A 24,655-nucleotide genomic window follows, 5' to 3' on the forward strand; every position below is an offset into this window, starting at 1 on the left:
CAAAGTGAGCAGCAGCAGCATAGAGAGCAGTTGTACACTTGCATTTGCCTCTCTTTCTGTGGTATATATTTTGAAATAGATTCCCATATTGAATACATGTCAGGAAATGCTCCTGATGTTGCTCTTGATGAGACAGCAACGTCGTCGCAAATTTCATGAGAGGTCCAGAGTCGGAGCTCATCGATATTGGACCCATCCGTTGACGGGACAGCGAATGTCCGTTGGATATTTCACAAACATGTATGTGCAGCTGCGTACCTACCCAGACAAGTTTTTTAATTTTAGCCGGATGTCCATTGTCACATTTGATCTGCTCTTAGGAAAAGTACGACCTGGTCTGACATTCATGGACACCAATATGAGAAACAATGTGTCACCAGAGGAACGTCTGTTGGCAACGATCAGGTATGTGTATATATTTATAAAATATATTTATCTATAGATGTACAGATTTATTTTTTTCTCTGTCCTTTATTTAAAAAAAATATCCAATTTTTTTGAATATCTAAAATTTTCTTGTGGCAATTTTAACATGTTTTCATTATTTCTAATATAAAACAATATTAAAATAGTTATTTATTTTTTAATCTTAATATATGTTTTTATTTATTTTTTCTTGTTTCAAATTGTTTTATATAAAAGGAAATCTAGGTTACATTTTTTATAATTGTTTTAAATTTGGTCAATTTAATATATTTTTATCGTGAAATATTTACTCAATATATTTTAATTCTTTGCTGCTGTATATGGTAGTATAATATTTTTTTAGTGCCTTATTAAAATATCCAGAATCCTAACCATTCATCCTAACCCTAACACTAACCCTACCCCTATCCCTTACACTAACCCTAAACAACCCTAACCCTAATCCAACCCTTAATCCTAAACAATAACCCTAACGGATAACCACTTATCATAACACCCAACCCTAATGACCAAATTACATTGCCGCAGATGGTCACAGTTGACTTTAAGGCCATGTATCTCTGATGCAGAAAAGCGCATGACATTTTGTGACCCGACTTTGGGGCCCCCTATCTCGGGGTCACTTGGCGATAGGATCCTCAAATTTGGATATGTTGTAGTGCTGCATACCGAATTTGGGGTTCCTGGCAATAATTGGCCCCAAGATATGGGCCCCCAAAGTCGGATCGCAAAATGTCATTCTCAGATCATATTTGAGTTTTCAGGTCCAAAAAATTGGGTTCCTTTAAAAATGCATATAAATGCAAACGCAGCTAAACGCGGGTGCCGCGTTTTGCGTCTGAAACGTGGAAATTTTTGCGTCTGAACCCATTTTTTTGCTTCTAGAAAAACGAGATTAAACGCAACTGCAGAAAAACTGCAAAAAACTAGACTGTGTGCATGGACACATAGGATAACATTGAATGAGTTCAGGGGCAGTTGAAAAAAGTGTCCAACTGCATCTGAACACGCGTTTAACTGCGTCTCGTGTGCATGAGGCCTTAGGCCTCATGCACACGAGACGCAGTTAAACGCGTGTTCAGATGCAGTTGGACACTTTTTTCAACTGCCCCTGAACTCAATGTTATCCTATGTGTCCATGCACACAGTCTAGTTTTTGCAGTTTTTATGCAATTGCGTTTAACCTCGTTTTTCCAGAAGCAAAAAAATGGGTTCAGACGCAAAAATTTCCACGTTTCAGACGCAAAACGCGGCACCCGCGTTTAGCCGTGTTTGCGTTTATATGCGTTTTTAAAGGAACCCAATTTTTTGACCTGAAAACTGAGAAATATGATCTGAGAATGACATTTTGTGACCTGACTTTGGGGGCCCATATCTTGGGGCCACTTATTGCCAGGAACCCCAAATTTGGTATGCAGACACTGGATCTAGCACTACATATCCGAATTCGGGGTTCCTATCAGAAAGTGACCCCGAGATAGGGGCCCCAAAGTCGGGTTGCAAAATGTCATGCACTTTTCTGCATCAGAGAATGACATTTTGTGACCCAACTTTGGGGGCCCATATCTTGGGGCCAATTATTGCCAGGAACCCCAATGTCATGTCATGCACTTTTCTGCATCAGAAATACATGGCCTCAAAGTCAACTGTGACCATCTGCGGCAATGTAATTTGGTCATTAGGGTTGGGTGTTATGGTAAGTGGTTATCCGTTAGGATGAATGGTTAGGGTTAGGATTCTGGATATTTTAATAAGGCATTAAAAAATAGTATACTACCGTATACAGCAAAGAATTTAAATATATTAATACATATTTCACAATAAAAATATAAAACATGTATGTGCAGCTGCGTACCTACCCCGACAAGTTTTTTTTAATTTTAGCCGGATGTCCATTGTCACATTTGATCTGCTCTTAGAAAAAGTACAACCTGGTCTGACATTCGTGGACACCAATATGAGAAACAGTGTGTCACCAGAGGAACTGCTGTTGGTAACGATCAGGTATGTGTATATATTTATAAAATATATCTATAGATGTACAGATGAATTTTTTTCTCTGTCCTTTATTTAAAAAAAAAAATAATGTCTATTTATAGCAAATTATCCAATTTTTTTAAATATCTAAAATTTTCTTGTGGCAATTTTTAACATGTTAAAAATATATTAAAAAATTGGCCAAATAAATTTAAAACAATTATAAAAAATCTAATTAACAGATTTGCTTTTAAATAAAACAATTTGAAACTAGAAAAAAATGAATAAAAACATATATTAAGATAAAAAAGTAAATAATTAACCATTTTAATATTGTTTTATATTAGAAATAATGAAAACATGTTAAAAATTGTCACAAGAAAATTTTAGATATTTTAAAAAAAATTGGATAATTTGCTATAGACATTTTTTTTTTTAAATAAAGGACAGAGAAAAATTAATCTGTACATCTATAGATAAATATATTTTATAAATATATACACATACCTGATCGTTACCAACAGACGTTCCTCTGGTGACACACTGTTTCTCATATTGGTGTCCATGAATGTCAGACCAGGTCGTACTTTTTCTAAGAGCAGATCAAATGTGACAATGGACATCCGGCTAAAATTAAAAAACTTGTCGGGGTAGGTACGCAGCTGCACATACATGTTTGTGAAATATCCAACGGACATTCGCTGTCCCATCAACGGATGGGTCCAATATCGATGAGCTCCGACTCTGGACCTCTCATGAAATTTGCGACGACGTTGCTGTCTCATCAAGAGCAACATCAGGAGCATTTCCTGACATATATTCAATATGGGATCCATTTCAAAATATATACCACAGAAATAGAGGCAAATGCAAGTGTACAACTGCTCTCTACGCTGCTGCTGCTCACTCTGATCAAAATAGAAATAGTTAAAAAAACATGCTTTGAGAGCTTAGGGAGGGTCTACATGATGTTATCTTTATAAATGCTTATAAACGCTAACGCGTCTAAACACGGCATGCAAACGCGGCAAAACGCGTGTTTCTAAACGCGCGTTTCAGCTTTTTTTGAGCAGAGTTTTCACCTGCGTCTCATGTGCATGAGGCCTTACATCGCATTATCCTAGAGTATGTTCCATTTTTTTTGGATGCTAGGAATACACTTTTAGTAAAAGGGAGCAACTGTGTATGCTTTTGTTGCAGAGGGGGATAAATTCTTTAATATGTGCTACCCAGTGAGAGAAGACCTTGATCCACCTACAACATACTTTATATGCAAAACCTAACTGGAGGAAATAATCTGGAGGTGATACAGGTGGAGAATTGGGAGATCTTTTCTGCTGGCAGGAAAGCATTCACCTAATGCGCTGCGACACCTCTTGATAAGCAGCTCATTTATTTAAGTGAGTGATCCAACACTTGAGTAGAGCACTGGAGGCACTTTTTTTAAAGTCACTTTATAAGTTTCAAATATCAATGATGATGCAAGATTTAAAAAGGAACAACTGGAACACACACTTTGAAAGCACCATTTATGGTTTTGCATGTGTTTTAACCACTTGACCTCCGGAAGATTTAAAGCAGAGTTCCACTCGGTTTTGTGTTTGTAAAAAGTTAGCAGCTACAAAAAAAGTGTAGCTCCTTTACTAAACACACACTTGCCTGTCCCACAATTCAGCCTGAACCCCCAGTTATCTCAGGCGCTGACATCACAAGTGTGGGCAACCGGCTGTAAAAGCTTGCAGGTTCACAGCTGGGTGCGCACTGCGCATGTTGTGCTGCTCCTTTTCCAAGAAGATTGCAGGGACTTCCACTCCAGTCCCCTAGGAAGCCTGAGTGGAAGTGGGAGCAGGGTACCTGTCAAAACTAGGGCATTTTCAACTTATGGGTAGAATTTCGCTTCAAGATTTTTTTTCCCTTTACAAATGGAGCTCTCTTTTGGAGGTATTTGATCACCACTGAGTTTATTTTTTGCGCTATAAAGAAAAAGACTTACAATAAAAAAAAATCTGCTATAAAACATATCCAATAAAAAAATTGGGAAAAAAATCAAATTTTCTCATTAGGCCAATATGTATTCTCGTACATGTTTTTGGTAAACAAAAATCTCAACCGTGTGAATAAGAAAGAACATTCCAGCGTCTACAAACTATAGGATACATTTATGGAATTATTAGAGTATTAGTATTAGGCAGCGATCAGCGACTTCTAGTGGGACTGCGATATTACTGTGGACAAAAATCGGACACTGACACGTTTGACACTTTGCAGGAAGCGGTGACACCAATACACAGATCAGTGCTAAAAATATGCACAGTCACTGTACTGACACTGGCTGGGAAAGGAACATCTAGGGTGATCAAAGGGTTAATTGTGTGCCTAGCCAGTGTTTGTGTACTGTATTTGCTGCTTTTACTAGGGGAAGAGATGGATTTTAGCAGTATATGTATATTCCACACTACCTCCAACATAGAACAAGAAACGTGCAGCACAATAATAGATCAAAATGTTATGATAATGTCCATATGTGTGCTAAAAAGTAAATACAGAGAGTAACAAAATAATCCAGCAAGCATTGAGTATTCCATTTATCAAGTGGAGATCTCAAACACTGAGGTGCATATTCCCAACACTGTGGCCATTCACCTCAAAATTATAACCACTGAACAAACAGGATGGTCACAACACACGTATCCCCTGCAGGTGATATACTTAGATGTAGTTGTCAAACTGTACATGTTACATCCAATACGGACCTCCTGTATTGGACGTTATGCGCACAAGGGGAGGAGTTATGTAGTGAAGTCACCTGTGGCTATCTCCGGATCGGCTCATATGAGCAGTTTATGTACATGCACACAGTCAAGTACTTGTTTGTGCGTTTTTAAAATCTCTTTAGTAAAGTTTATAAATGAGAGAGAGCACCATTGGTCCCCTCTTTAATTTGCATATGGCATCTGGAAATTTGTATACTGCCAAAGTCCAACAACTAAGCATACCCCCTAAAGAGGAAAAGTGTGTTGTGACCATCCTTTCTGTTCAGGGGGCATCACTGAGTGGCCACAGTGTGCATCGGTGGTGGGAATATACATCTTGGTACTTGTGAATATTCCATTGATCACATGGAGACCTCGATGCTTGGACTCTTCCATTACTCTCTGTATTGACTTTTAGAGCATATATGGACATGAACAGATTTTGATCTATTCTTGCGCTGCACGTTCTTATTTTATATTGCTTTAATGTTTGATGTGAGCCCCGATTTTTTCTTTTTAGCCATTTAAACTTATTTCCTAAGGGAATAGAATTTTCATTGTGTTTGCATACAGTCAATTTTGAAATATTTTCATTTTTATTCTGCGATGACAATGATTTCTTGGAGTGCATCTCTCTGCCTTGGGGGGGAAAGCTTCTTTTAAGCGTTTTTATTTTTCTAGTATATGCTTGGGTTAACACATGCCCAAGTTGAAAATGTACTAAAGCCCCCAAAAGTATATATTTTTCTGAAAGCAGATAATTAAGATAGGTAGTTTATAATTTTTTTCCCCCCTTTTTTTTTTTTTTGATAACACCACCAGGAGGGTCCACCAATTTTATTTTAAAGCACAAACAGAAAACAGGCTATTAGTACTAAAACGTCACTTGGTACTTTGCTAAAAAAAAAAAAAAAAAAAAAAAGAATGTAATGACAGACAACAGTATACCGATTTATACCTTCAGGGTCCAGAAGTTTAGTAAGACCCAGCTCTCTCTCGGCAACGTTAAATGCATTTTGCAGGTTGTGGTGAGCATTGGATTTCTTCAGTGTGTCAAACTCAATGAGGTCTGGCCTTGGTGTGAACAGAGTACATCATTAAACACATGCATAAATACAAAAAACTCACTTGTAAACATTTTCTTATTTCATACAAGTTCTTAATCATATCTTGCCTTTCATGATTTTTAATTATTTCCTTCAGAATTCATACTTATTTTTGTTCAAATTAAATAATGCTTCTTTCAGTGTATCGTACAGAAAGAAAAAAAGATGCCAACCTGTGCTTGTGTACAATGGCATTAAATGCAAGACCATCGCGCCAGCTCGTTGTGAAATTATGAACATTTACATTAGGATATCTAAAAGAGAAACACAATAATACTATGAATTAGTGCTTGTAAATGAAGTCACATTTGTGAACAGAAAGGAAATGAAAGCCATCCAACAGGTGAATTGTCAACAAAAAAAATAAAAAATATAATCAGTGCATTATAAGACTGATAAATGTCATCTGTCAGGTTTGAGCTTTGTTGTCTGGCATAATTATACAGATATTTGTTTACACGGTAAACAGACTACTTTTGAAATTCCTAGTATTACATTTTGCTTGGACTTTTTTCTTCTTCTGCCAGCTTTTCCTTCACCATGCCTGTAAATGCGTTATGTTTAAATTAATTTTTTTGTAACAAATTCCATATATTCTGTTGAGGAAAATTAGCAGTTTTGAAACTTGATAAATACTTGTGACACAATCAGTCACAGTATATCTGAACAATTATTCAAAAATGGTACTTTAAAATGGTTGTAAACCACTGAAATGAAACACGAGGTCCTTTCACACGGGGCGGATCAGTTCTGATCCGCCCCGTGGATGTCCGTTTGCTCAGCGGGGATCACTCCGCCGATCCCCGCTGAGCAGGGAGATGACAGGTCTGTCTCCGCACACTGTGCAGGGACGGACCTGTCACAGCGCCGCTCTCCCCTATGGGAGATCGGATGACGACGGACCGCAGTGCCCGTCGTCACCCGATCCGATCCGCAGACGGATGGAAAAATAGCTTTTTCCTCCGTCACACTTTTTCGGATCGGAGCGGGTCGGATGTCAGCGGACATGTCACCGCTGACATCCGACGCTCCATAGAGCTCTATGGAGCACCCGTTCAGGTCCGCCTGAAAAACTGACAGGCGGGCCTGAACGGGACGTTAGTGTGAAAGGGGCCTAAAGCATATCTCTCTACTAGCCTCAATCCACAGCACCTAGTGTGGTTCCCATCTGATCTCTCCTCACTAGTCACTTCCAACAGTCTAACTGGATGAGAGAAGAGATGTCTGCAGATAAACAAAAAAAAAAGGGGGGGGGGTACAACTTACGTAGAAGGATTTGTTGCATCTTTGCGCATTTCCCAAGACTAGTCAATTCAGTGGAGAGATATATATACATACACATATACACAACCACTTTAAAATCTAGAAAAGCTGCAGTGATCTTTATTTTATGTGTTGGTTCTTTGGGATGCTTAGTTCCTTGTTTACTTATCTAATGGAGATGGAACATTTACAGTATTATAAAGATCAGCATCTGCTTTAGCACTTTTAAATTTCCCAATATCCTTACCCAGCAGTTTTCATTTGACACCAGAGCAATAAGGCATCCTTAGCAGACTTCTTCTCTTTATTGTCTTCTGTCTCAACACTAATATCTTGAATCTAAATTATAAAAAAAACAAACAAAAACCACACAACATTTTTGAATGTAGCATGTTCTAAAAAACACTACTATTGTATAACTGAGAATAAATATAAATAAATATGTGAAAAGTGTGGAGTGCATTTGTATCCAGCCCCTGAGTCAATACTTTGTAGAACCACCTTTCGCTGCAATTATAGCTGCAAGTCTTTTGGGGTATAGCTCTACCAGCTTTGTACATTCTAGCGACATTTTTGCCCAGTCTTTGCAAAATAGCTCAAGCTCTTTCAGATTGGATGGAGAGCATTTGTGAACAGCAAATTTCAAGTCTTGCCACAGATTCTCAATTGGTTTCTCAAGGTCTGGACTTTGACTGGACCATTCTAATGCATGGAAAGAAAAAAAAAAGGCATGAATAAAAAAAACAAAAAAAAACATATGGATATGGGAAATTAGACACAGACACATGTTCACCTACACAGGTTGAACTGGATGGACTATTGTCTTTATTCCACCTTACCTGCTATGCAACTATGAATATGCTTTGATCTAAATCATTGCATTTTAGCTATGGCTGTAGGTTTAGGGTTGTTGCCCTGCTGGAAGTTGAACCTCCACCCCCAATAAAAGTCTTGCGGGCTCTAGCAGGTTTTCTTCTAAGACTGTCCTGTATTTGGCTCCATCTATATTCCCATCAACTCTGACCAGCTTCCCTGTCCCAGCTGAAGAAAAGCAGCCCAACATGATGCCGTCACCACCATGTTTCACAGTGGGGATGGCGTGTTCAGAGTGATGTGCAGTCTTATTTCTGCCACACGTAGCATTTTGCTTTTAAGCCAAAAAATAGGATTGTTTTGTACTCACCGTAAAATCCTTTTCTCTGTAATTCCGACCGACACAGCTCCTCTCTAACAAAAAAGGGTTGTCAGCCCTATCACTGCAGATTACACCTACAACCCCCACAACCTGCAAAACTTTGCAGCCAAAAACAGGCATCAGCGGATGCACTGATGTCTACCTTGTAGAACTTGGTAAATGTATGGACAGACGACCAGGTCGCCACCTTACATACCTGAGCGACCGATGCTTGGTGTTGGAAGGCCCAAGACGTTCCGATTGCCCTTGTAGAGTGGGCCGTGACCGGAAAGGGCGACACCTGCCCCTTCAAGGCGTAGGCTTGTACTACAATCTGTGTGACCCACCTGGAAAATGGTGGCCGACGAGACCGCCATACCATTCTTTGGACCAGCCACCGAAACAAACAGTGAGTGACTTCCGAAGGTAGCCGTGGCAGCCAAATACACCTTCAGAGCCCTAATCACGTCAAGAGCATGAAGGGCCACCTCTTTGGGGTGCTTCGGCTTAGGACACAATGATGGTAATACGCAACACCACCTTATCACTGTGGATGACCAGATAGGGCAACTTGCAAGACAAGACTGCCAATTCCAAAACCCTCCTGACTGAGGTAATGGCCACTAGAAAGACCATTTTCTGAGAAAGTCAACGGGAATCTCCCTGATATTTTCAAACGGCGGTTTTTGAAGTGCCGACAACACCAGGTTCAAATCCCATGGGGGCAACGGTGGGCGCACCAGAGGGACTACATGAGGTACCCCCTGAACGAAGGTACCCACCATGGAGTGCGAAGCCAGTGGTCGTGGGGGGGGGGGGGGGGGGGGGGGGAAGACAGCCAGGGCTCAACTCTGCCCCTTCATGGTGCTCAATGCCAATCTTTGGTCTAGTCCTCGCTGGTGAAAAAGCAGGATCCTTGCTATGGAAAAGGAACGCGGATGTCAACCAACCATTCTCCTCGCACACGGAGATGTAAGCCTTCCAGGTACGATGGTATATCTTTCTAGAAGATTTCCGTGCCCTCAACATAGTTGGAATCACCGGGTCCGACAGACCCCGGTTCCTCAACACCTGGCTCTCAACAGTCATTTACCAGCGATAGTAAAGCAGGAGGGGGGGGGGGGGGAATCAGACCTCGAGACAGAAGGTCCTCTCGCAACGGCAGTCTCCAAGGATCACCAGATCTGTGTACCAGGGACGCTAAGGCCAATCTGGGACAACCAGCATCACTGGGATTCCCTCAGTTTCCACTCTGCGAAGCAGACGGGGGGCAACAATTTCAGTGGAGGAAAGGCGTAGATCAGCTGATCCTGATCCCACGGGGCCACCAGCATGTCTGACGCCCCTGCCCACAGATCTCGTCCTGGACACAAATCTTGGCAACTTTCGATTGAGACGGGAGGCCAATAGATCCACATCTGGTGTTCCCCACTTCAGGCACAGCAGCCTGAATGTCTCTGGATGCAATGCCCATTCTCCTGGGTCCAGCATCTGCCGACTCAGATGGTCCGCCTGCCAGTTTCACACCCGGGATGTTAATGGCAGACAGGGCCGGAACGTGTCACTCTGCCCACCGAAGTATTGAGCGACCTCCTGAGCAGCGGCTGCGCTTCTTGTTCACCCTTGGTGATTTATGTATTCCACCGCCGTGGCGTTGTCCGACTGAATCTTGATCGGACGCCCTTCAAGACTCACCGACTATGTGCGGAGACACAGCCTGATCACTCTCAATTCGAGCAGATTGGTCGATGGTAGAATCCGAGTTTCCAATCAGAGGCCCTGAGTCGACTAAACCCCCATCACTCCGCCCCAGCCGGATAGACTGGCGTCCATAGTGACCACCGTCCATTTCAGAGGAAGGAAGGATTTTCTAGACTGAATCACCAGGGACCTCAACCACCAGATCAGAGTCCCTGACTGGTTGGCTCAGCTGGATCTGTCGATCCAGGGACAACTGAGACTTGTCCCATTTTAACAAGATCTCCTTCTGCAGTACTCTGGTGTGGAACTGGGCGTAAGGTACCGCCTTGGAGACTACCACGAGCCCCAGTATGCGCATGCAAGACCGGAGCAACGACCACTTGCGGTTCATCAGCAGTTTCACCGCGGACCTGAGAGTCTGCAATTTGTCTGAAGGGAGAAAAACTCTTGCTTCCCTGGAGTCCAACAGCAAACCTAGGTACTCCAGACGCTGGGTCGGCACAATCTCCAACTTCTTTAGGTTCAACAGCCACCCAAATTCTTGAAGGGTCTGCATGGTGATCGCCACATCCTCCTCAAATTCTGAGGCGGAAGATGTTCTCAGGAGGAGATCGTCCAGGTAGCCCACGATTGCGATCCCACGTTGTCTCAGCAACATCAATACTGGAGCCAATACCTTGGTAAAGACTCGGGGGGCTGATGCCAGACCAAAAGGAAGAGCCACAAATTGATAATGGGCTTTCCCAAGTGCAAAACGCAGAAACTTTTGATGCCGAAGGCATATGGGTATGTGCAGGTACGCATCCTGGATGTCCAAGGACGCCAGGGAGTGCCCTTGAGGGAGTGCAGAGACTACTGAGCAAACTGATTCCATCCTGAAGCTCTGCACTTTTACAAAGTGATTGAGGGCTTTCAAGTCCAAGACTGGACGTACCCCTTCCATCTTGGGAACCACAAACCGATTTGAGTAGAATCCCTGTACCTGTTCCGGGTCGGAACACTTCCAATCACCCCTCGATTCAGCAAGTCCCTTACAGCCCCTAACAGGGCCTCCCGGCGAACTGGGGACACAGGTATGCTGGAGGGGAAGAATCTGTTTGGCAGCCAAGAGAGAAACTATCTTGTAGCCTGTGGAAATCAGATAGCAGACCCATTGGTCGGATAACTGAGGACCACCGGGCTACAAACTCCCAAAGGCGACCCCCCACCCGAGACATGGGTGGGGGCAAACTTTCATGCGGTAGCACTTTTACAGTGCCTTGCAAAAGTATTCGGCCCCCTTGAACTTTTCAACCTTTTGCCACATTTCAGGCTTCAAACAGATAAAGTTTTAATTTTTTGTGAAGAATCACCAACAAGTGGGACACAATTGTGAAGTGGAACGAAATCTATTGGATAATTTAAACTTTTTAGGCAAATTAAAAAAACTGAAAAGTGGTGCGTGCAAAATTATTCGACCCCTTTACTTTCAGTGCAGCAAACTCACTCCAGAAGTTCAGCGAGGATCGCTGAATGATCCAATGTTGTCCTAAATGACTGATGGTGATAAATAGAATCCACCTATGTGTAATCAAGTCCCTGTATAAATGCACCTGCTCTCTGATAGTCTCAGGGTTCTGTTGAAAGCGCAGAGAGCATCATGAAGACCAAGGAACACACCAGGCAGGTCCGTAATACTGATGTGGAGAAGTTTAAAGCCGGATTTGGATACAAAAAGATTTCCCAAGCTTTAAACATCCCAAGGAGCACTGTGCAAGCAATCATTTTGAAATGGGAGTATCAGACCACTGCAAATCTACCAAGACCTGGCCGTCACTCTAAACTTTTGAGCTCAGACAAGGAGAAGACTGATCAGAGATGCAGCCAAGAGGCCCATGATAACTCTGGATGAACTGCAGAGAACTACAGCTGAGGTGGGAGAGTCTGTCCATAGGACAACAATCAGTCGTACACTGCACAAATCTGGCCTTTATGGAAGAGTGGCAAGAAGAAAGCCATTTCTCAAAGATATCCATAAAAAGTCTTGTCTAAAGTTTGCCACAAGCCACCTGGGAGACACACCAAACATGTGGAAGAAGGTGCTCTGGTCAGATGAAACCAAAATCGAACTTTTGGCCCACAATGCAAAACTATATGTTTGGCGTAAAAGCAACACAGCTCATCACCCTTAACACACCACCCCCACTGTCAAACATGGTGGTGGCAGCATCATGGTTTGGGCCTGCTTTTCTTCAGCAGGGACAGGGAAGATGGTTAAAATTGAGGGGAAGATGGATGCATCCAAATACAGGACCATTCTGGATGAAAACCTGTTGGAGTCTGCAAAAGACCTGAAACAGACAGATTTATCTTCCAACAAGACAATGATCCCAAACATACAGCAAAATCTACAAAGGAACGGTTCACAAATAAACGTATCCAGGTGTTAGAATGGCCAAGTCAAAGTCCAGGCCTGAATCCAATCGAGAATCTGTGGAAAGAGCTGAAAACTGCTGTTCACAAACGCTCTATCCAACCTCACTGAGCTCGAGCTGTTTTGCAAGGAAGAATGGGCAAGAATTTCAGTCCCTCGATGTGCAAAACTGATAGAGACATACCCCAAGCGACTTGCAGCTGTAATCGCAGCAAAAGGTGGCTCTACAAAGTATTAACGCAAGGGGGCCGTATAATTTTGCACGCCCCACTTTCCTTTTTTTTTATACGTTAAAAAAAGTTTCAAAAATCCAATAGATTTCGTTCCACTTCACAATTGTGTCCCACTTGTTGGCGATTCTTCACAAAAAATAATTTTTTTTTATATCTTTATGTTTGAAGCCTGAAATGTGGCAAAAGGTTGAAAAGTTCAAGGGGGCTGAATACTTTTGCAAGGCACTGTATTCACAGGCTTGTTAGGCTTGTGGCTCCAGGGACGTTTTTGACCGTCCGTGGGCGTCATGTCAGGCTGGGGACGTTTTGTCAAAGCACCGGGCGGACGAAAAAGCCGCTTGTGAGCGGAAAAAGAGGGCCCTTGTCTGCGGCGTGGCTCCTTAGCCTTCCTGGCCTGTGGGAGTAGGGTACTCTTACCACCAGTGGCATTTTTAATAATGTCATCTAATGTGGCTCCAAAGAGCCGGTCGCCAAGGAAAGGAAGATCCGTCAGGGCTTTCTTGGGTGCCTGGTCAGCAGACCAGCATTTTAGCCAAATCAGGTGCCTCAGCACCACAGCTGACACTAAAGCCCTGGATAACAGAGGGAGACTATCCAGGGCCGCGTCACAAACGTACTTAAGGCCTTGCACTAGCTGGTCTGCTAGATTCACGCAGACAGGGGAGGGCTGTTGCTCTCCCAATTCGCGGTGCAAACGTTTTGCCCACTCAGTGTCTGCGACACCAGTGCGGATGCCAGTACAGGTCGCACAGCTGACCCCACAACCGTAAACATGGAATGAGCCACCGCCTCGGCCTTCCTGTCCGTGGGATCCCTGAAAGCATGAGTCCCCTCAACCAGGATCGTGGTTACTTTATTTAACCAGGATACTGGGGGGTCCACGACCGGAGGAGCCGACCACTTTTTGAAAAGGCTTTCCTCAAAGGGGTAACGCACTGCTATGTATTTGGGGACCGCAAAAGGTCCGTTGCGGGCAACCTCATTCCTTGTAAATGAACTTATCAAAATAAGTCAGCCAAGGGAACACCTTAGGTGAACGTGCTGGCTTGCGGAACCCAAAAGGGACCGGTACATCAGCAGAGGGATCCACTGGCTCCTGAATCTTCAGGGTATCGTGCACAGCTGTGATAAGTGCTCCAACTAGCGCTTTGTCGCACACGGACCCAGACGGGGATCCTCACTGTCCAAAGCGTCATCCGACAAGACAGAGTACCTTTCTACCCACGTACCGCCTCTATCTTGGCAAGGAAGGAATTGAGGACCGTGCAGTCCACAGGTGACCTGGTTGCAATTGCCTGGATTTCAGGGGAAGAAACACCAGTTTCTGAAGCCATGCTGACCCTACCCTGTCTGCCACCCGAAGGGGACTTAGGACAGCTACAGTCCCATCCTCCTGCAGCTGCTGACTGAGGGGCTCTAACCCGCTGGACTCACCACCCTGAGCAGTTCTGCGCTGTATTACAGCAGTGTCTGTTGATCCCCAGCACTCCTAGATTATCAGCGCTATGAGAGGCTAGAGAAAACATGTGGCAGACAGCGCTGCACCAACATAGGGGTAGACCACACAGGCATCCAGCGGGACTAAGCTGCAGGACCCAGGCACCCCAGTACAGCTAAACCCCCAGGTGAGAGCCCAGGGCATACGCACGCACCACTCAGCGTCATGGACCCCACCAATGGGGGGGGGGGGGGGGGGTGGGAGGGGAGTTAGGGATCGGAGAGAGAAGAGAAGAGAAAAAAAAAAGGTAGTTTTTATTTTTATTCAGATATAGTAATAAAAGTGTTCAGGATAATAATCAGTGTACTCCTGACATCGTGTTTCGGATTACTATGTCTATTTATAATTAATTCTTCAGGGATTTCAAGAAGAGACTGCAATATCTAAAATATATAAAAGTGATATTAATTGTATGACAAAAGTAGAATGCAGCGTAAAGCATTTAAGTTATCAGCTCAAGCAGATAATGCAGGAAAAGCTTAAGGTACACTTACTGGGCATTACACAAAGCAGAAAATATATTGGTTGAGAAGCAGGCGAACCTCCAGGGTTACAGCATCCAGGTAATGCTGAGAACTATTTTTCCAGAAAACGGAATTCAATTAGGTCACTGGCTTCACACTGTTTCAAAGGGGGATACAACCAGTCAGACTCAGTAAGCAGTCTAATAAAGCACAGATTATGGACTATGGAGTGGACAGTGTCCTGCTTAAATTTCATGGTTCAAGATGGAGACAGTCAGGCTGTCGTGTCCGCAAGGAGCAGGTCTTTATAAAGGCTTAGACTCCCTGAATAAATGATAGAAAGATAAATAAAAATCACTAAATAAGGCTCAGTCAAAAATTGACAGAAAAAGGTGGCAATGACAGCAAAAGCTATCTATATTGTAATAGTATAGGCCAAGATTGATGCAGCCAAAATGCAAATAATCTGCAAATTAAATAAATATAGCACCTAGCTACCAAATACTGCCCGGATCATCCATGAGTGTATATGTAGCCATTACAAAAATAGATTAGCAAACCCATTTAGCAATCCATATAGTATCAAAGGAAAGTAAAAGTAACAAAGCTTACCAAAAGTCTGTTGCACAGACCATTTCAGGTGAGCCACAAAACTAGACTCAAATATTTAAATACTCCCTGTGGGAGGTGAAAGCCACGCCCACAGACATACCAAATCATGCAGGGGCTGAAACACTAGTAGACGGAGTAAGCAGAGCTCTGCCCATATGAGACACTCGGCACCGCCCATCGCTAAAACCAGTGTCAGCAAAGGTGGCGTGACATCCGAAAAGACAGGGAGAGCTGTACTTACCAGTCCTGAAGAGCTGGGGGACATTCCATGGTAGTCAACTCCTGATCAGTACAGGGAAGACTACTGGCCTGGCATACTATGACGCAGACATCAGTAGCCCGGTCATATGTATGCCCCGGAGCATAAAGCTCACCGACCAGCTCTGGAGGTCTGTCATGGCCTGCCAAGCCGTAGCTACGACCTGCACACGCTCGAAGGACAGACTGGGGAGACTACAAGGATAAGTGAACCAGCCTGTCACCCAGCCGGCTGTTGATAGAAGATCACAGGATCATTCATCTTGCGCAAAAAGACAAGCTTCTGCATCAAAAAAGCACGGACCTATGGGCCCGCAGGGGTCCTAGGTGCATCTCCTTCACTAGGCAAAATAAAACGGAGTCGGCTAGGGCAGGCTGTGGGGGTTGTAGCCTAGGGACCGCCCCCTGGGCGGAACTAAAAGTTCTGAAGTGTTACAACTTTGCCTAGTAATCCCCAGTGATAGGGCTGACAACCCATTTTGTTACAGAGGAGCTGTGTCGGTCAGTGAATACAAGAGAAAGTTCAATTTTAGTCTCATCTGATCAGAGCACCTTTTTCCACATGTTTTCTGTGTCCCCCACATGGCTTCTCACAAACTGCAAACAGGACTTCTTATGGCTTTCTTTCAACAATGGCTTTCTTCTTGCCACTCTTCCATAAAGGCCAGATTTGTGGAGTACACGACTAATAGTTATTCTGTAGATCAGGGATATGCAATTAGTGGACCTCCAGCTGTTGCAGAACTACAAGTCCCATGATGCATAGCAAGACTGACAGCCACAAACATGACACTCGGAGGCATGATGGGACTTGTAGTTTTGCAACAGCTGGAGGTACGCTAATTGCATATCACTGCTGTAGATAGATTCTCCCACCTGAGCTGTGGATCTCTGCGGCTTCTCTAGATTTACCATGGGCCTCTTAGCTGCTTCTCTGATTAATGTTCTCCTTGCCCAGCCTGTCAGTTTAAGTGGAAGGTACTTTCCATTTTCAGATGATGCATTGAACAGTACACGTGGGATATATATAAAAAAAAAAAAAAAAAAGAAAAAAAAAAAAGTTATAACCTAACCCTGCTTTAAACTTCCACAACTTTATCCCTTACCTGTCTGGTGTGTTCCTTGGCCTTCATGATGCTGTTTGTCCATTGAGGTCCTTTACCAAACCTCTGAGGGCTTTACAGAACAGCTGTAGTTATACTGAGATTAAAGTTACACAAAGATGGACTGTATTTACTAATTAGGCGACTTTGGAAGGCGATTGGTTCCACTAGATTTTAGTTAGAAGTATCAGCATAAAGGGGGCTGAATACAAATGCACTCCACAGTTTTCAGATATTTGTAAAATAAAATGTAAAACCCATTCATAATTTTCCTTTCACTTCACAATTATGTGTCACTGTTTGTCTATCACATAAAATCCCAATAAAATACATTTTAGGTTTTAACATGACAAAATGTGGAAAATTTCAAGGGGTATGAATACTTTTTCAAGGCACAGTACCTACATGTGTAAATTGGACCTAAGAAGAGTAGATAGAATTTCACAGTGAGCTACGTGAAGCTTTGTTAAGGCTGGGAGTCACCTAACTTTAAGGGCCAGTTCACACCAGACGCAGTTCCGTGTGCTTTTTTCCTGCATTAAAAATGCATGCACAGCGTTTTCCATGTATTCCAATGGCTCTAGTTCACACCATGCAGTCAGGTTCTGGTCAGTTTCCAGTCAGTTTCTGGTGCAGAAAAAAACAGAACTGCATCTGGTGTGAACTGGTCCAAAAGGCCAACATCACTTACAAGCCCCGGCATCCTTTGCAGTTGTTAGCTTGTAGTTCTCACTGAATTGCCACAGCACTGTGGAGCAACGTGGTAGTTCGATTTGTTCCTGTCAGTGCATCTGCCTGGTCGTATGGGATGTACGGGTATACAGATATACTGACAGGTCTGCAGGAAACATGCATGGCATCAGCGATATTCTGCCTGCAGTCAGCAGCTCTTTGCTCTGCCCCCTCCGTGCTCACTGGAGCTCTGGGCTATGGAGAGGACAGAAGCAGCCGGCTTAGGCTCTCAGGTGCGGGTCCAGGCATGTAGGTAGATACAGACTTCACTGTCATGATCTTGCCTGAGCCTGAACTGGCTCTGTCGTCAGCCAACAGCCGGCTTCAGAAAAGGGGTCACACGAGTGCAGAACGAACTGCATTCATGTGATCCACAGGTGAAGTACAAACAAGCTTTGGTTGTAATTTTCCTTTAACTTGTTGCCTTTTCTGTTTGCTTTGTGCAATATTACCTGAAACCGGAGGATGATGGTCCAGATAAGCCCTAGAGTCAGTCTGTGATTGCCATCCACAATGTCATGCGACCCCATATTCTCCAAATGTACTTTCTGTTCCTTCAAGAATTGTAGTGCTTTGTCAACATTTTCAAGGCAATGGATACGCATACGGCCCTTTGTGGGTTTAGGCTGTTAGAATAACACAAAAGATATAAAAGTCACACACACACTCTTCCACATAGATCACAGCTGTAGGCATTTACTAGCATTTTAAAATCCAAAATCAATGCCGTTTATGCCTTAGTCTGCCTAGAAGGCTCATTTACACTTGCTTCAGCTGGCAACGCTAGTCAAAGCTCTTGTCACTAAATATAATGGTTAGGTTAAAATCCTGTTTACAACTGCTTTTGGTTTTGCTTCAAAAATTATACCCCATCTAGCTTCAGTGGTGTTTCAAAGCGTCTTCAAAGCCTCCATAGAAGTCATTGCAAAGCTCGCTTGAAGCCGCACCAAAGCCTCATCGAAGCACCAAATCCTCATCGAAGCACCAAGTAAAAGCAGGTGTAAACAGGACTGTAAGCTAACAATTTTATTTAGTGATGCGGAAGTGACTGGCGTTCAATGTGCCTGAAACCATGTTTTGAAGCAAGTGTAAACTAGCCCTAAATATTTATTTACAGACAAACCAAGTGTGGCTTCTGTTTGTTTCTTCCCAAGCCCAAAAATAGAGACATTTGGGACATATGGTAATTCTTTTATTCATATTACTACTACTATGAAAGAGAAATGATCAAAACTGGAGAAGACCGAATATGGACCAGCTGTGCATGGCAACCAGCTTCTTCAGTTAGGCTTTGAAAATGAAAGATAGAGGTTGATTAGTTGCAAAGCTGTTCCACATTCTGGCAGCCCGAGTTGATACATTTTGCTGCATCGTTAGTTGCCATTAAGGATGAGCCGAACACCCCCCCCCCGGTTGGGTTCGCACCAGAACCTGTGAACAGACCTAAACTTCGTGTGAACTTTAGAAACCTATTAAAGTATATGGGACTCGAAAGTTCAAAATCTAAAGTGCTAATTTTAAAGGCCAATATGCAAGTTACTGTCCTAAAAAGTGTTTGGGGACCTGGGTCCTGCCCCAGGACATGGATCAATGCAAAAAAAGTTTTAAAAAAACTGACTTTTTTGGGAGCAGTGATTTTAATAAGGATTAAAGTGAAACAATAAAAGTGTAATGCTCCTTTAAATTTTTTACCTGGGGAAGAGCTGCGTGATTAATCGTAATAAGATCGCAATCTCGATTCTCTCCCCTCGCGATCTCAAGGCTGGATGATCCACGATTTCGATATTCCCGCCAGTTCTACATAAGCGGCACCGTGTAACGCTGATGTCAGCAACCGGAACTGATGTCAGTCATTGGAGAGCGAGATGCGGAGCAGTTCACAGTCACACATACACCGCTGGAGTGGAACTGAAGTCGTGATGCCTGGGCGTGGGCGGTACCCTCACTGTGACCGGGAAATTAACACAGCAGTGTGCACGCCGCGGATCCGATTTCCAATTCCAACACGTGAGTGTCGATTCCTCCTTCCACCACATGTATATTGTATATTCATGTATATTGTGTGAGCCTGTGTGTGAGTGATTGAGCCGAGCGAGGAGTGGACCCCTGCTCCTTATTACCAAAGCACAGCCACAAGCACAGCACAGTAACACTCACTGTCACAGTGACATTCTGAGACAGCTACGCTACCCATATTATGATTACCACAGTGACAGTCTGACTGAGTCACCTACCCCGTCCCCATATTATGAATATTACCACAGTGACTGAGTCAGCTTAGCTACCCCCATATTACCCCCAGATAACCCCCTATTTATGAATACCACAGTAGTCAGCTAGTGCGACCCAGAGAGTCTCAGTCTGGGTCTCGGGGGGGGGGGGTAGCTGACTGACTGTGGTAATATTCATAATATGAGTACTACTAGTACTAGGCTAGCTGACTCAGACTGTGGTAATATTCATAATATATTAAGGGACAGTGGTTGTTGCCAGTATTTTAAGCCCACTCCTCACATGCCCCTCTAATAGCCTAGCCCGTCCGACTGTCATCTGCAAGCGGTTTGGGGCCCAGCCATGACAGCACCTGGTTGTGTGACTTCACTGTTTGTTGCCATTTTAAATGTCAGTGCTGAGTGAAATAGTGCATGTGCAATGTGCATATAGCTACTAGCTAGCTGCAACTTAAGACAGTGTTTTCAAAGGCAAATGACAGTGTGCACTCTCAATTTGTTTTCTCTAGGTACATGCAAGAACATTGTGACCAGATCTGTCTGCTTCCATCCACATCACACCCAGTTGAATATAAACGGAAAGAGAGCTGCAACAGCACCTTAGCAATTTGGAGAATATACACAGGACTCTTTAGCCCAGGTGGGGTCTTCTGTATCAGCACAATCACTGGGGGTGCCTGTCTGGTGCCTGCAATGCCTGGCCGTAGAAAAATGAGTGAGGCAGCAGAGGCCGGTGCAGACAGTGCAGAGGCTACCGCAGGCACAGACTCAGAGGTAGAGCAATGCGCAAGTGAGTCTGATAAAATTAAAAACCCAGATGTTTTTGTTCCAAAAAGGAGGAGCTTATTCCCAAGTGTGGGCTTATTTCGGATTCAAACCAGATGACACTCAGCAAAACCATCTACTGCAAGCAATGTTTAGCCGTTGTTTGTGCACCAAAGGGTAACACCACCAAATCTGTTTAATCACCTGAAATGTAATCACATACAAGAATATGAGACGGTAGGGAAAAAGAATACTGCCAGTGCTCAATCACAAAGTACCTGCAAGGAGTGCAAGCATACAAAACAAATGTCAATTAAAGGAACATTTAATGCAACACCGTACTCGACAAACTCTCTCAGACGCAAAGAAAATACAGAAGCAATCACATTTCACCTGGCTAAAGACATGGCTCCCATGACCACTGTTGAAAAAGAGGGGCTTAAAAACGAATTCAAACCCTTTATATGCGCTTTTAATTGCCCTCTCGTACTTATTTTTCCCGTGTTGCAATCCCTGGTCTGTACGTCAAATGTTGTGAAAGAGTTGCAACGGAATTGCAAGATGTAGGGCGGCACAGTGATGTAGTGGTTAGCACTCTCACCTAGCAGTAAGAAGGTCGCTTGTTCAAATCCCAACCACGACACTACCTGCCTGGAGTTTGCATGTTCTCCCTGTGCCTGCGTGGGTTTCCTCCGGGTACTCCGGTTTCCTCCCACAATCCAAAGACATGCAGGTAGGTTAATTGGCTTCTGTCCAAAAATAGACCCTCGTATATGAATGGGGACCGTGGGTGTAGCAATGTACAGGGAAAAGGGACAATTGTAGATACCTCACTCAGGTTGAACTGGATGGACTGGTGTCTTTATTCAACCTAACTATGAAACTAACTATGTAGTTAATTTTGCAGCAACTTCAGATTTATGGTCCAGCAGAGCAATGGAACCATACATGAGTTTAACAATCCATTTCATTAATGATGATTTTAAGATGACAAGTCGGTGCCTACAAACTGGGTTTTTCCCTGAGGACCACACTGGCGAAGCTTTGGCACAGGGATTAAAGGATGCTCTCATCAACTGGAAATTGGAGGAGAAGAATCTTGTGTGCATCACTACAGACAACGGAAGCAACATTGTAAAGGCCATATCCATAAATCACTGGACACGATTGCAGTGTTTTGGCCATAGGCTTCATCTCGCAATAGAGAATGCAATGAAGGACCCACGAATTGAGCGTGCTATGGGTTTGTGCAAAAAGCTTGTCGGGTGTTTTAAGTATAGTTGGAAGAGGGAGCTTTCTGAGGCACAAAAACAACTGTTTACCAGACCACAAGCTCAAGACAGAGTGCCAAACAAGGTGGGGATATAGGCAGGCTATGGTGAGGAGGATACTTTAGCAGCAAGCTGCCATCACCCATGTCCTCTCTTCTGACTGCAAGGCTAGGCACCTCTTGCCAACATGGCAAGACCTAGAGATCCAGGAGGCTGTGGACAACTCTCACCCCACTGGCAGACTTCACAGATGCCCTTTCAGGAGAGCAATATGTCAGTGTCTCTTCCGTGAAACCTGCTCTACACCTATTTCAGTCTTCTGTTTTGGCTGTTAAAGCGGGATTCCGCTGCAGTTTTTTTTTATTTATTTTTTTTATTTATTTTTTTACCTGTGTCACTGGTGGGCGATTCCTACGGTGTCTTTGCAGTCACGATCAACGTCTTTTTAACCCCCGGCGTGACGATTTCATTGCTAAGGAAAACTTTAACCACTTGCCGACCGCCTCACGCCGATGTACGTCGGCAGAATGGCACGGGCAGGCATAAGCACGTACATGTACGTGATTTGCCTCCCGCGGGTCGGGGGCCCGATCGGGCCCCCGCCCGGTGCCTGCGGCGGTCGGTTTTCGTTCGGGAGCGATCCCGGACGAGGGGACGGCCATTCATTCATGGCCACCCCCTCGCGATCGCTCCCGACGAATGGAAATCCCCGGTGACATCACTTCCTCTCCTGTAATGTAAACACAGGAGAGGAAGTGATGTATTCTCTCCTCCGTGTCGGTATTTTTCGTTCCGACACGGAGGAGAGCGGATCAGTGAGTTGCACCAACACATCCCACACACAGTAGAACATGCCAGGCACACTCACACCCCCCCTTTACCCCCCGATCACCCCCCCAATTACCCCTGCCCCCCCAGTCACAGTGACACCAATGTCATTTTTTTTTTTTTTTTTTTTTTTTTTGCATTGGTGTCATTTGTGACTGTAATAACTGTTAGGGCAGTTAGGGTTAGCCCCCTTTAGTTCTAATGTACCCCCCTAACCCCCCCAATAAAGGTTTAACCCCGTGATCACCCCCCGTCGCCAGTGTCACTAAGGCTGGGTTCACATTGCAGCGGTTTATGAGAACGAATGTGATTCGCACCGCACTGCAGTGCAAATCACATCCGATCTCTGTGCGATTCGAGTTCAGCCATTCGCCGCACCCGCCGCACCCGCCGCACCCGCCGCACCCGCCGCAAATTCGCACGGGACCCTTTTTTTGGCCCGCAGCAGAATCGGATCGCATGGGTGTTCACACCATGCGATCCGAGTTTGCAGATCGCACTGCGATATGCGAACTGATCTGGGGGTGTCAGTAACATTTCACTGACACTCCCAGCAGTTCGCATAGGGCAGTGTGAACTGCCGCCGGGAGGCATGCGATGCGGGAACCCGCCGCGGATTCGCGGCGTTTCCGCATCGCTCCAGTGTGAACCCAGCCTAATAAGCGATCATTTTTCTGATCGCCGTATTAGTGTCACAGGTGACGCTAGTTAGGCAGGTAGGTATTTAGGTTCGCCGCAGCTTTTTATAGCGCTAGGGACCCCCATATACTACCGCATAAAGCCCCCTGATTGCCCCCTAGTTAACCCTTTCACCAGTGATCACCATATAACTGTTACAGGTGACGCTGGTTGGTTAGTTATTTTTTTATAGTTTCAGGGCACCCGCCATTTATTACCTAATAAAGGTTTAACCCCCTGATCACCCGGCAGGTGTCATTTGTGACTAATAACTGTTAGGGCAGTTAGGGTTAGCCCCCTTTAGTTCTAAGGTACCCCCCTAACCCCCCCAATAAAGGTTTAACCCCGTGATCACCCCCCGTCGCCAGTGTCACTAAGGCTGGGTTCACATTGCAGCGGTTTATGAGAACGGATGTGATTCGCACCGCACTGCAGTGCAAATCACATCCGATCTCTGTGCGATTCGAGTTCAGCTATACAGATAGTATGGCTGAATTCGTGTCGCACCCGCCGCACCCGCCGCAAACTCGCACGGGACCCTTTTTTTGGTCCGCAGCAGAATCGGATCGCATGGGTGTTCACACCATGCGATCCAAGTTTGCAGATCGCACTGCGATATGCGAACTGATCTGGGGGTGTCATTAACATTTCACTGACACTCCCAGCAGTTCGCATAGGGCAGTGTGAACTGCCGCCGGGAGGCATGCGATGCGGGAACCCGCCGCGCATTCGTGGCGTTCCCGCATCGCTCCAGTGTGAACCCAGCCTAATAAGCGATCGTTTTTCTGATCGCTGTATTAGTGTCACAGGTGACGCTAGTTAGGCAGGTAGGTATTTAGGTTCGCCGCAGCTTTTTATAGCGCCAGGGACCCCCATATACTACCGCATAAAGCCCCCTGATTGCCCCCTAGTTAACCCTTTCACCAGTGATCACCATATAACTGTTACAGGTGACGCTGGTTGGTTAGTTATTTTTTTATAGTTTCAGGGCACCCGCCATTTATTACCTAGTCTCACTAGTGTACCCCTAAATTTAGGGGTGTCTACTTTCTAAAATGGGGTCATTTGGGGGGGGGGGTTTGTGCCATCTTGGCATTTTATGGCCTTCAAAACTGTAACGCCCTTAGAAAGCCTGAAGGCGGTGCTTGGTTTTTGGGGCCCCGTACGCG

At 44.4% G+C, this 24,655-nt stretch overlaps 1 protein-coding gene across 2 annotated transcripts in view; it reads right to left on the reverse strand.

Moving 5' to 3' along the window:
• Positions 1 to 24,655, reverse strand: part of LOC143933943 (spectrin beta chain, non-erythrocytic 1-like) — a gene marked incomplete in the record, with an annotated part of 1,131,488 nt that overhangs the window by 395,289 nt on the left and 711,544 nt on the right. For both annotated transcript variants that reach the window (XM_077457128.1, XM_077457138.1), the window contains 4 exon segments: positions 6,115 to 6,230; positions 6,436 to 6,516; positions 7,773 to 7,864; positions 18,166 to 18,339. In XM_077457128.1, coding sequence (XP_077313254.1) covers positions 6,115 to 6,230; positions 6,436 to 6,516; positions 7,773 to 7,864; positions 18,166 to 18,339 — 463 coding nt within the window.

The sequence above is a fragment of the Lithobates pipiens genome, unplaced genomic scaffold, assembly GCF_037356315.1.
Source record: "Lithobates pipiens isolate NorthernLeopardFrog02 unplaced genomic scaffold, aLitPip1_a1.2 Scaffold_10, whole genome shotgun sequence".
In the NCBI taxonomy this organism is placed as follows: Eukaryota; Metazoa; Chordata; class Amphibia; order Anura; family Ranidae; genus Lithobates; species Lithobates pipiens.